At 46.0% G+C, this 12,928-nt stretch overlaps 1 protein-coding gene across 4 annotated transcripts in view; it reads left to right on the top strand.

Moving 5' to 3' along the window:
• The window catches only part of CYFIP2 (cytoplasmic FMR1 interacting protein 2), a 103,648-nt gene extending 94,536 nt beyond the window's left edge, over positions 1–9,112 (top strand). For all 4 annotated transcript variants that reach the window (XM_029942958.1, XM_029942956.1, XM_029942957.1 and 1 more), the window contains 3 exons: positions 1,372–1,610; positions 3,077–3,224; positions 6,220–9,112. In XM_029942958.1, the coding sequence (XP_029798818.1) occupies positions 1,372–1,610; positions 3,077–3,224; positions 6,220–6,387 (555 nt within the window). In that variant the 3' untranslated portion in view covers positions 6,388–9,112. The remainder of the gene's footprint in view (positions 1–1,371; positions 1,611–3,076; positions 3,225–6,219) is intronic.
• The last annotated feature ends 3,816 nt before the right edge of the window (positions 9,113–12,928 follow it).

The raw sequence follows: 12,928 nt of genomic DNA, 5'->3' as shown, positions 1-12,928 counted from the left end.
TTCATGTTTCAAATGCAAATTTGTCTTCCCCAATTCACATTTTTTTTGGTGCTAGACTTCTTTCAGTTTATAGTTGTCATGACAGCTAAGCTCGTGGCCCATTTTCCTAATGGGCTCCAGCGTTGTGTTTCCTGATTCATTTCCTTCTGTGGATTAATTTAGAGATTGCTCTCCTTCTGGGGCCCCCAGGGTAATAGCTCAAAGGGGAAAGTCAGGTAGGCCCCTTCCAGGCATCCTGTCAAATGAGCTCTCTGGGAAGACTTCCTTCTGGAGAGCTGACCCCATGCGTGCCCTGTGGACCTCTCCATCTCAGAGGCCGGTCCTCGTTAGCCTTGTCCCTAGGTTTGGAGACCTTACTTTGACCTTAAATGTTAATGTCTGTCTACCATTTGTAGATGGTTTTGAGACATCTACCCCTAGACACTTTTACTCATAATGCAGACAGTAGTGTGTTTTGATGTGCTTGTCTAGCCAGCTGATTATTAGAGATGCAATAACCAGGACTCACATGTGAAGCCAGTTTAAATTATTAATCAAGATAGTTTACAATGGTCAGGGGATTTCTAATTGGAGGAGATGATCCTGTAAAATCAGTGGCAAATTTTTAAAGAGTAACATATGCTTCTTGTAGAACATTCATCTGTACAGAAGTATTTAAAATAAAAAGTAAGAACCTTGCATGTTTCTCTAAGCCTGTCTGCTCCCACAGTTGACATTTCCATCTAAACTATTTTACACACACACACACGCACACATACACACACACACACACACACACCACATACAGTGTTGTTTGTTTGTTTGTTTGTCTATGGAATTGTATGTTGTTAATGTGTTTAACAGGATAATAGTATACATCCTTTTTTGAAACTTGCTCTGTATTCCCTTAACAATTTAAGCCATAAATCTAGACTACCAGGGTTCAAATCTCTCTGAACCTCAGTTTCTTCATCTGTACAATGGGGGTAACAGTGGCGGTGTTTCATGGGATTGTTCTCTCTTTCGTGGGGTTGATGTGAGGTATAAATAGCTTAGAACAAGGCCTGATGTATTACACACACACTCAGTGAGTGTGAACTGCTAGTAGTTTCATCTCAGTCCTTGCAGTGGATATGTGGCATTTCCTGATGTGGTAGGCCTGGATTTTTTAACTAGGCTCTTCCTCTTTGATGGCTCCTAGATTTTACTGACCATATGTAAGTCTTACCACAAGACCTCCTACGTTTGCAATAAGGTGTGCAAAGTTAGTGCCATGCTATGGGTGAATGAATCCCAGGTGCAGCAAGCTCCCAGGCATGGGAATCCTTCATGCGAGGCGGAAGACAGGGTCTGAGGTAAGGATAGAAGACGCATGCACTTCTCTATTCCCAGCAAATTGCCATCGCCCGGGAAGGCGACCTGCTGACCAAGGAGCGGCTGTGCTGCGGCCTGTCCATGTTTGAGGTCATCCTGACACGCGTCCGGAGCTACCTGCAGGACCCGGTCTGGCGGGGCCCGCCGCCCACCAATGGCGTCATGCACGTTGACGAGTGTGTGGAGTTCCACCGGCTCTGGAGTGCCATGCAGTTCGTCTACTGCATCCCTGTGGGGACCAACGAGTTCACAGCCGAGTGAGTGCCCCCCCCCCCGGGAAGGCTGGGTCACCGCCCAACCTGCGTGTCTCCCCTGACCCAGAGTCACCGGTCCCCAGGGCTCACCCAAAAAAGTGGGCAGGGGCAGGTCGTCCAACAGCTGCTTGCTGAATACAGACACCAACTGCGCAAAAGTACATGGTTCCTGGCCTCATGGGGTTTCCAGAGACAAGATGCACAGACATAAGGCACATTGAATGAGTTTGCTTGGCAGAAAGGGCAGGAAGGGTGACAGGGGTCTAGAGAAGAGAGTGGAGTGAGGTTTTGGAATGTAAATCACACAGTAGATCTGAGCCTTGAACATTGCCTGGGATTCAAGCCTTAGAGTGGAGGAGAGGACCTTCCAGGAAAAGCAACAAATGGTCGGAGGCAGAGGAATCTGTGTGTGAGCAAGTGCAGTGGGGTCGAGGACCCTTCAGGGCTTGGTCTCTCCAAGATCTGAAGCTGCCCTTATCGTGTGGGCAGGAGGGAGCCCTGCTGAGGGTTTGGCACTGAGAACCCCAGTGTCCACCTCACCCCTCGCAAAATTACAGGATTCATAGAACCTAGAGAAAGGCCTCACCAGCAGAGGTCATGCCCTAACTTGCTCACGTGGTCCTGGCTTGTGAGGTCTCTGCTCCTGAAAACCAGGAAGCCTTCCAGAGTCACCCAAGCCTGTCCCCAGAGAAGACAGAAGCCAATTCCAGTTCTTCCCTCCCTCATCCAGCTACACATCAAGAAAGAGCCAAGAGCTCTGGAGAATGAGCAAGTGAGGGCCAGAGAAATTTCCCCGAGGCAGTGGTGTTGGGACTGGGCCTGGAAAGCTGTTTTCAGAGCCAGTGCTGGGCCTGCATTTTAGCTACAGTGATGGGGAAGCAGGAAAACCTGCCCACTGGGCCACGGCTGCTGCTTGAGGACAAGAAAACAGCAGAGAGACGACCCCACGGCTTCCGAAATCACCAAGGTGCTGCTGCATGCAGGAGGCTGAGCCTCATCAGACCAGGAGGACCCACAGCGCCCCCCCCCCACACACCTGCTTGTCCACACACCGTGCCCTGTCCCTGCCCTCCCAGCCTGCGTGGGCCACTCAGGCCCCTGGTTTGAGATAGTCCTTCGCTTCACATGCATTCCTCTAGCTCCTTTACAGAGAGGCCTAGACAGATTCTCATCTGAATTCTAATCAGCCATATAAATCTCAAGGACTGGTTGAATTTTTTTCCCTTGCAAATTTGTTTTCTGCGAAGGTGATTTTTCCATCAGTGGCTAATAGGCTGACACCTCTTTGTGGTTAGAAGGACTTCTAATGTAACCACAGTCCCTGGAACGAATGAACGTATGCTCACATCTTCCCTTGTGCCCACCTTACAGATTAAGAGGATTGACCCAGGGACGGGCTCGCTCACTGTCTGTACTCCTGGCCCCACTCCCCTGCCCCTCACTCTAGCCGCTTCTTCTCCCCACTCCAGGCAGTGTTTTGGTGACGGTCTGAACTGGGCTGGCTGCTCCATCATCGTCCTGCTGGGCCAGCAGCGTCGCTTCGACCTGTTTGACTTCTGTTACCACCTGCTGAAAGTACAGAGGCAGGACGGGAAGGATGAGGTCATTAAGAATGTGGTAAGCAGCTCATGGCTGGGGCCGGGGAGGTGGGGCCGGGCCCAACAGGCAGGCTTTCATCTGAAAAGGAGGGCAAGCGGCCGGTGGAGGTCAAGTCCTCACACCACAGGTAGGTACAGAGATGTTCAGGGGCTGAGAACCTTCTTGTAGGAAGCCGTGAGTCACTGGCTCATAACCTGCTGGGATGAATCAGGGTGCCCCGCAGGGCTGGGCCGGGCTCCAGACCTGAATTACCCCTTGCCTGTGCCAGTCAGACTGCCGATCCCGGTGTCTCATCCACACAGACTCACAGAGCATGGAAGTTGTGCAGGCACGGGGATGAGAGCAGCGCAGCAGTGGAGTAAGCGGGGCCGCTGGGGCGCATTGACAAGGGCTGTCAAAATTGGGCTGAGGGGACAGGCCAGGACAGGTGGCCAGAGAAGGCGTCCCATGGAGGTAGCACTTGGGCTGAGTCTAGGAGGACCAGCAGCCACTAACCAGGCGAAAAAGTGGGTACAGCATGGGGATGATGTTCTAGACAGAGGGAACAGCCATAGCAAAGGCACAGAGACATGAAGATGTGTGGCTGGAACAGAGTGGGGCTCTAGGACCAGCTGAAAGGAGAGGGAAGCAGGAGCTACCTCATAAAGGGTGTTTTGTTTTGTTTTGGTCATTGTGGTCGAATAGACATAAAACATACAAGTTAGTGTCTTTACCATCTTTAAGTGTGTGGTGCGGTGGCATTAGGTACATTCACACTGTCATGCAGCCGTCACCGCCATCCATCTCCAGAACTTTTTCAGCTTCCCACACTGAAGCACTGTGCCCGTTAAACACTAACTCCCCAGTCTCCCCTCCCCATGCCTCTGGTAACCAGCCTTCCACCTTCTGTGTCTAGGATCTGACGACTCCAGCGACCTCACATAAGAGGAATCATACAGTATTTGTCCTTCTGTGACTGGTTATTTCACTTAGCCTCGTGTGCTCCAGGTTCACCACATTGAAGCTTGTATCAGAATTTTCCTCCTTTTTAAGGCTGAATACTATTCCAGCGTATGCATAGACCACATTTTGTTTATCCATTTATTCACTGATGCACACTCGAGTTGCTTCCACTTTTTGGCTATTGTGAATATGCTGCTGTGATCGTGAGTGCACAGATATTTGTTCAAGTCCCTGCCTTCATTTCTTTTGTATTTATCTAGGAAGTGGGATTTCTGGGTCAGATGCTAATTCCATTTGTTTTTATTTTAAGTTTATTTTTTTTGAGAGAGAAAGAGCATTGGTAGGGGGCGGGGGGCAGAGAGAGAGGGAAAGAGAGAAGCCCAAGCAGGTTCCACACTATCAGCGCAGAGCCCAATGTGGGGCTCAGTCCCACAAAGTGTGAGATCATGACCTGCGCCAAAATCAAGAGTTGGATGCTCGACCGACTGAGCCAACCAGTCTGTTCTTCATGTTGGAGGAACTCCCATACCATTTTCAGTAGTGGTTGCCCCGTTTTACATTCCCACCAGCAATGCACAAGTTCCGGTTTTTCCACAACCTTGTTGTTCCCTGGGGTTTTTGGTAATAGACATCATAATGGATACGAAGTGGTATCTCATTCTGGCTGTGATTCCCATTTCACTAATGACTAGTAATGTTGACCATCTTCTCATGTGCTTATCAGCTCTTTATCTTCTTTGGAGAAATGTCTGTTCAAATCCTTTGCTTACTTTTTTAAAAGATTTATTTTATTTTTAGAGAGAGAGTGCACATCTAAGTGGGAGAGATTGGTAGAGAGGGGGGAGGGGGAGAGAGAGAGATAGAAAGAAGGAAAGAGACTCTTAAGCAGGCTCCACACTCAGCATAGACTCTGACACAGTGACTCAGTCCCACGACCCTGGGATCACAACCTGAGCCAAAATCAAGGGTCAGATGGTCAATGAACTGAGCCACCCAGGTACCCCTTTGCTCACTTTTTAATTGGATTATTTTTTGTTGCATATATATATACATTTATATTTATGTATTCTGGATATATATTATTCTGGATATATTTATATATTCTGGATATTATTCCCTTATTAGATCCTGACTTGCAGATACTTTCTCCCATTCCATGGGTTGCCCTTTCAGTCTGTTTATAGTGTCCTTTGATGAAGACAAGTCCTTTAATTTTGATGTAGTTAAGTTTATGTTTTCTTTTATTACTTGTGCTTTTGTGTCACATTTAAGAAATCATGGCCAGGGGCGCCTGGGTGGCTCAGTTGGTTAAACCTCTGACTTCGGCTCAGGTCAGGTCTCCCATTCGTGGGTTCGAGCCCCGCGTAAGGCTCTGTGCTGACAGCTAGCTTAGAGCCTGGAGCCTGTTTCTGGTTCTGTGTCTCCTTCTCTCTCTGCCCCTCCCCCTCTCATGCTTTGTCTCTCTCTGTATAAAATTTAAAGAAAATAAAAAATTTAAAGAAGTCATTGCCAAACTCAGTGTCAGGAAGATTTTCCTCCATGTCTTCTTCTAAGAGGTCTATAGTTTTAGCTCCTATGTTTAGGTCTTTAAACAATTTTGAAGTTTGTTTTCGTTTTTTGTTTTTCTGTTGTGTAAGGTAAGGATCCAGCTTCATTTTTTACATGTGAATATCTGGTTTTCCCAGCACCATTTATTGAAAACACCATCCTGTTTCCATTGAATATTTTTTGTACCCTTGTTAAAAATCATTTGACCATATATAGAGGAGTTTATGTCTTGACTGTCGATTCCATTGATCTGTATGTCTGTCTTCATGCCAGTGCCATGCTATTTTGATTACTGTAGCTTTGTAGTAAGTTTTAAAACTCATGAAGGGTTTTTTGGCCAAGTTAAAATTTGATTGCTAAGCTCTGGAAACCCATAGAGGGTCTTTAAGCAAGAGAGTAACATGATCATTGAAACATCAAGACCCTGGATCCCAACCTCACTGAACTCTTCTCTGGCCCTTTCTTTTTTCCCCCTCTGTCCCCTCCTCCTGCTCCTAACCTGCACATCCCTGTCCTTCTGCAGCCCCTGAAGAAGATGGCAGACAGAATCCGGAAGTACCAGATCTTGAACAATGAGGTTTTTGCCATCCTGAACAAGTACATGAAGTCCGTGGAGACGGACAGCTCCACCGTAGAGCACGTGCGTTGCTTCCAGCCACCCATCCACCAGTCCTTGGCCACTACCTGCTAGGCGGAAGGTCCTGCATACCTCGGCCTGGAGGTGAAGAAGAAGCAGGAGAGAGAAAGCCATGGCCAGCCTGCAGCAAGGTCCACCTGGACAGCATATGGGATAAGCCTGGAAGCAAACAAGAACCTCCCCAAACACATCTACACTTCCCAAGGGCTGGGCCTGTGCATGCTCTCCCATGACATCTCCATGGTGGTTTTTCCATAGCGTAAATGAAAAAAAAAATCAAAAGAAACAGGGCAGTATGTGCTTTTTCTTTTCTTTTTTCCCTCAGCTGTGTTAAGGGCCCTAATTCCACCCCCTCTCCATCTCACAGCCCCACCCCATGGCCATGGTTGCTTCTCAAGACCTTTTCCCAAATGGTGACCTCCTACCCAGTGCCCACATGTGACCTCAGAAGTGAAGTCTCAGAGATGGAAAAAAGAGGGTGGCCATACCCCAAGTTACCAGCCTGAGCTGACAGGTGCATGTTCACTTTCCGGCTTCCTCACTTCCTCTGGCTCCCCCCCTCCATTTTCCCAGGTGGCATCTGCCCCTGCTCTGGACGCCAAGGATTCTAGCACCCACAGCAGTCATGGAACAGACACTGAGAGCCATGGGAAACAGAAGACGAGGTTCCTGGTACTGACACCACGATAGGTGGTGGTGGCCCTGGCCGGCCCTGGACTCCCCACACCACACTCCCCTCTCAGGGTGCTCCTAAAGAGAACTCAGAAACGCATTCACAGTTGTATCTCACTTAGTGGAATTATGCTAGGAAGATGGTCGGGCCTCCTGTGCAGAAGCAGTATTTATTAACATAGCCAGGAATTCCATAGCCCCAAATAGAAAGCCATTAGACCATCTCAGCTTCATGAGGAAGTGTTTCCTTTATCCATTAAGCAAATACTGTGAGCACCAAGCCTCACAGGGCAAGGATGCCGGGGAGGTGGGTGGGGGGGGCGGGGTGCATGCAACATAGAGCAAGTCAGGCATGCACTGCATTATCCAGTGACCAAATTAGGGACAACTTCTCTGCACAGACTCTCTCATCAAGGAAAACTCCCACGAGAAAGAAAATATTAAGGGGTTATTTCAACAGAAGCCCAAAACATATTGGGGTCAGGGAGGTGAAGAATATAAATAACGCTTGTCAATGAGCTTTTAGAAAAGTAGTCCTGTTCTACTGAATCAGGACTTCCATTGTCCTAGAAGCTGAAAGATTCCTGAGACATTTTATTGTTTGCTCTCAACATCCTTGGTTCTCTTTAACTTACATTTTGAGGCATGGGCCATGTTGCACAGGGGCATACCTACGTACGTTTCTCAGACTCAACCAAAAGTCTGCAGAATCTCCCACTGAGCATGAGGAGACTTGTTAGGAGGACGGAAGGCTTTGGGAATGAATGTCTCATTACAGAGGACCTCTTCAAACGAGCCCTGGGACCCTGAGCTTGCAAGAAAATATGAGACATTTGATCTCTCTCCCTCCACCCAGGGAGGGAAAGAAAAGTGAGAAAAACAGATCAATAATGATCTGCTCCCTCAGGGTGGAAGACTGGAAATGGTTACCATTAATCAGATGGCCCATTTTAACCCCATGGAAAGAACAAAACAGTCCATAGCAAGAGGTTTGTGTGATACACTCTGCACACCAGGGAGGAAAATAGGGCTCATCGCATGTGGTCCAAAGGTCTATATCTACACTTCCTGAAATTAGCCCATTGGATGCATATTCCTGGGCCCTATTTCAAACCAATTAAGTTTGCATCTCTGGGAGTAAGGTAGGGAAATCTGCACGATCTACAGGTTCTTCGTGTTTTACTGTGATAGAGGGTCTTTCCACCACTAACCTTGGGCTTCGAGCTCCCTCTGAGCCACAAAAAAATATTTGTATGATAGGTAAGTGATTCAGGGTGGACACTGGCAGGTTCTCCTGTCTGGAGATGCCACTTCCTATTCTGATTTTTAAAATTTTTTCTTCTTGGTGACCATAGATATGTCCCCAAGGCATAAGGGAGAGGCTACACCACCACGTGGTAGAGCTACATGGTGGAACATGCCTTCAAAACCCACAAAAAAATCTCTAAGCTGCAGAGCCTTCTGAATCTTCAGTCCTGCCCAGGAACAGTGGCTCTTTCAGCTTAGGTGACCTAGAGTTTATTCCAAATCCATGATCATTGCCTTTGTGGAGATTTGGGTCATCCATTTGATGAGATTGCTGTTTCAACAACCTGTCCTTCCTATCCTGCATCAGTAACCCTGAATTTGACCCCCTGGGTAGAATCCTATTATCGTCAAGAGACTTGATCCTGGTAAATTGAGGTCTTCACCTTAATGAAAGACATTTCATTTCCCTGGCTCGCCAGCAGCATTTATTTATGAATACCAAACAGCTTTAATATTCTTTCCTCCCTGGTATTACTGCCTCCTTTTGGTTTGATATTTTTGTGTGTCTAAGAACCAGGAAAAAAAATCTTAGGTTTTAAAAAGTTTAAAAAAATTCTGTTTCAGAAACTGTCAAATGTACCATATTTGTATTAAGAGTTGTTGGGGATTTTTGTACAATGAATTTACATTATTTATGGTGACTTATATTTACGCTTGTGATCAAATCATGATGTTAAATTCTTAAATCATATTTGCGATGCAGCTGAAGATGATATTTTGCTTTGTATTTTGAGGTACCTGTGCTGAGTTGATAAACATTTCCATCTCCACATCTCCATTAAAACTGCTTCCAAACCAGCATCTTGGTCTTGATTCCTGGTCCTGATCTGTGGAAGGCCACACGAACACCAGTGACTGAGGAAACAGCCTGAAAGAGAGTGGAAGGAGATAAAGGTGTAGCAGGTCAGGGTGCCGTAAACTAATGACTCAATGTGCCTTCTCAGTGGCAGCATTACTCTTATACATTGATTTACAGTAGATAAGATACTGGCAATCATTGCAGCTCTTCAGCATTCCACAGTCTCACTGAGGGATCTCTATTTTAAGAGGAAGGGTGGGAACTAATGTGTGCAGGCACCATGCTAAGTCCTATTCTCCATTCCTTTGAATCAGCCACAGTCACTTTATGTGCTATATCCCACCTTGGACAGACAGGTTGTGCAGTGTGTTTACTTTCACACCATTGCAAAGTGACCACTGTGATTTGAACCCAGCTTCCAAGCCTGAACTTTTGCTGTCATGCTAATGAACTGATCAACCAGTCTAGAGCCCAAAACTAGACTTCAGGCTACTAGACTTTGCAGGGCTTTGGGGGAGGAATTGAGCAGAGCCTGGGATTAGGAGGAGGCCCAGCATGGCAGCAGGGGAGTTCCCAGGCTGAAGGTACTTCTCATGCTCCTCAGAAAGGATGACAGCAGAAGAACACTACAAGGTTGTGTGTGAAACTGACACCAGTGTGTGGAGTCTCACAGTTGACACAGCAGCAACTTACCCAAAGCCCATTCATGTAGACGAGTCTAGGTCATTAGTGGCTCCCCCTTGGCTATGGCCTTGGGTAACCCTCTAATCTCTCAGGGCCTCAGCTTCCTTGTCTTCACTTTGGACAAAATAATCTGAGCTTCTTTCCAGCTCTAATATCCTGATTTAAGGTAATGTCCCAGTTGAGGGGCCTGACTTCTTGAAGGCTTTCTCAGCCATGGGTCACCACTTGCAAGGATTCTCACCATTAGAGGTTGTGTATTTGAGCTAGTGTAGTTGGGGCATAGTTGGTATTAGTCCTGAGAGAAGCTCAGTGGAAAGAGGGTCCTGTGACCACATAGATGTGGGGAATGGATCTTGCTGTTTCCCTTCTTGAAGATCCACAATGCTCTGAGTCCTGCAGCACCTAATCAGCCTGGAATGGCCCCAATCACCCATGACCATGACTTTGGAAACCCCTTTCTCTGCAACACAAATGATCTTCTCATGGAACATGTCTTGAAAAATACTGGGCTAAGAACATGGAAGTCTCTGTTAGGTGCAAACAACAACAACAACCAAAAAACTCCCACAGGAGGGACACATGGGTGACTCAGTGGGTTAGGCGACAGACTCTTGGTCTCAGGTCATGATCTCACACTTTGTGAGTTCTAACCCCGCACTGGGCTGTGCACTGATGCTGCTGATCTTGCTTGGGATTCTCTTTTCACAATAGGAGAGAATAGGGTAGAGGAATAGGTATTCATTCACTAGGGCTGCCACAACAAAACACCACAGACCACATGGCTTAAACAACAAGTTTACTTTCTGGAAGATAGAAATCCATGAGCAAGATGATATCAGAGTTGGTTTATTCTTTTTTTTTTTTAATTTTTTAAAGGGGGAAGGGGAAGAGAGAGGGAGAGAGAATCACAAGCAGCTTCTGCACCGTCGGTGCAGAGCAGGGTTGGTTTCTTCAAGCTTCTGTCCTTGGCTTTTAGATGCTGTCTTCTCCATTTGTCTTTCCTCCAGTGTGTCTGGGTCCTGATTTCCTCTTTTTAGCAGGATGCTAGGCATATTACATTAGGATGCATTCATATGACCTCATTTTACCTAAACTACCTTGTTAAACTCTCTATTGCCAAATACAGTCCCATTCTGAGGTCTTAAGATTTTTTAACACACGGATTTGGGAGTGGGGGACATAATTAGGTTTATAACACTGGGGAAGAGGAAGGCTGTATTTGAAAAAGCCACTATCTCTGGGGGCCTTGAACTTGTTTGAAAGCTGGGATGCCATTGCTTTGAGAAACACATCTTGAATACTCACAATTTGCAAGACTATATAATCGATCATGGCGACAGACCTAAAGGAAGTCCTGGAATTGTACAAAGGATTAAAAAAAAGCACATAGTGAACAAGAACATGAAGGAGAGTATGTTGATTTTAATAATCACCAGATTATTTATTTATTGAGTTTCCTCATGCTAGGCATCAGAAAAAGTGCTTTAAACTCTTTGTTCACTTAAGGGTGCCTGGATGGCTCAGTCAGTTAAGTGTCTGACTCTATATTTTAGTTCTGCTCATGATCTTGCGATTCATGGGTTCAAGTCCCCATTGGGATCTGTGCTGGCAGTGTGGAGCCTGCTTGGGACTCTCTCTGTCTCTGTCTCTGTCTCTCTCCCCGCCCCCCGCCCCTTTCTCTGCCCCTTCTCAACTTTCTCTCTCTCTCTCTTCCTCAACATACACAAACATTTAAAAAACAAAAAAATTTTTGTTCACTTAAATATCACAACAACTTATAGGAGGTAGGCACTGTAATTTCCCCCCCATTTTATAGATACAGATACTGAGGTACAGATCTTAAAGAGGGTAAGGGATGGAGCTAGAATTCAAAGTCCAGTAATCTGGATCCAAGTTCAAGGTCTTAACCCCTAAGCATATAACAGTATACTTTGCAGCACTTCTAACCTAAGGGATCCTAAGAGACAGCCACACCAAATGTTTCTCAAGATCAGAGGAAGGAGAGTATTTTTTCAGCTGGGGTAAGATGAAAAGGGAAAGCGTAAGAGAAATATCAGGGATGACTTCATGGAAGAGGTTCCATTTCTGCCTAAACTTGAAAAATGAGGAGCTGAACGCAAGGAGATGCACCAAGAGATTGAAGAGGAAGAATCTACAAACATCAAACGTTGACCAAGAAAAGGCCCTGACCCTTAATGACTTAAATTAGGTTAAACAGGCTCCTGCCCTTAGCTCTACACTTGACCAGGCCCTGAATGTCAAGGTCCTACAAAATAATGCATTTATCAGGCAGCATCATGTATCATGCATCTGTGTCACTGGAAATCTGACGCTCAATGCTGGTTCAGCGTATGACCCTAAACATCCACCCTGTGACCAATGCTCTTCAGGCCCCAGTAGAATGCTTCCCTCATTGCATGCCCATGTTCTTGAGAGCAGAAGCCTGCAAGTGTAGTGAAGCTTTGTGTGTTGTGCTGCCACTGTCACCAGGGAGGAGTCCTGGTTGGAAAGTGGGGAAGCTTGAGTCTCCGAGGTGAGGAAAGAGAGCAAGCCAGTGAGAATGGCAATTTCAACCTAAACTCCAGGAGCATTTTTGTGCCACGTCTATAGGCACACACAGCTTGAACTTATTACTGGACACGTGGTTACAACTGTGCCTCCAATGATGTCACCTTTTTTTTTTTTAAACAAAAAAGATGATGTACAATTATTTATGGAGCTGTTGTTCAAAGGTAGAATATTTGACGAAACACATATCAGGTTTCACATTCTAACTCCTTACAGACTCTCAATGGAACTGCTGACAAAATGCTGTTAAAGTAATTGGATTTAGCTTAGACAAGGTAAAAATGCACTAAACATTTAAATAAAGGCATGGAAACTCCTCAAAGAACTTGAATGGTGTTCTTAAGGGAAAATAAAATTCATTGTGAATTTACATATCTATAGCTATTTGGTCTGAACTACTGCTTACAATTATTAACATTACAAAAAACCAAGGGCATCTAAGTTTGTTGAATTTGCTTCAAGGGGACTAAAAAATATTTCTACAAATTTTAGAGAAATCGGCTTTCCTAAATGAAAATGCATGTGAAGCATGCAACAAACCATGAAGAATGGCAACAAAAAATG

Source organism: Suricata suricatta, chromosome 6 (assembly GCF_006229205.1).
Source record: "Suricata suricatta isolate VVHF042 chromosome 6, meerkat_22Aug2017_6uvM2_HiC, whole genome shotgun sequence".
Lineage (NCBI taxonomy): Eukaryota > Metazoa > Chordata > Mammalia > Carnivora > Herpestidae > Suricata > Suricata suricatta.
Note: the sequence above shows the minus strand (reverse complement) of the source record. Positions and strands in the feature narration are given on the sequence as shown.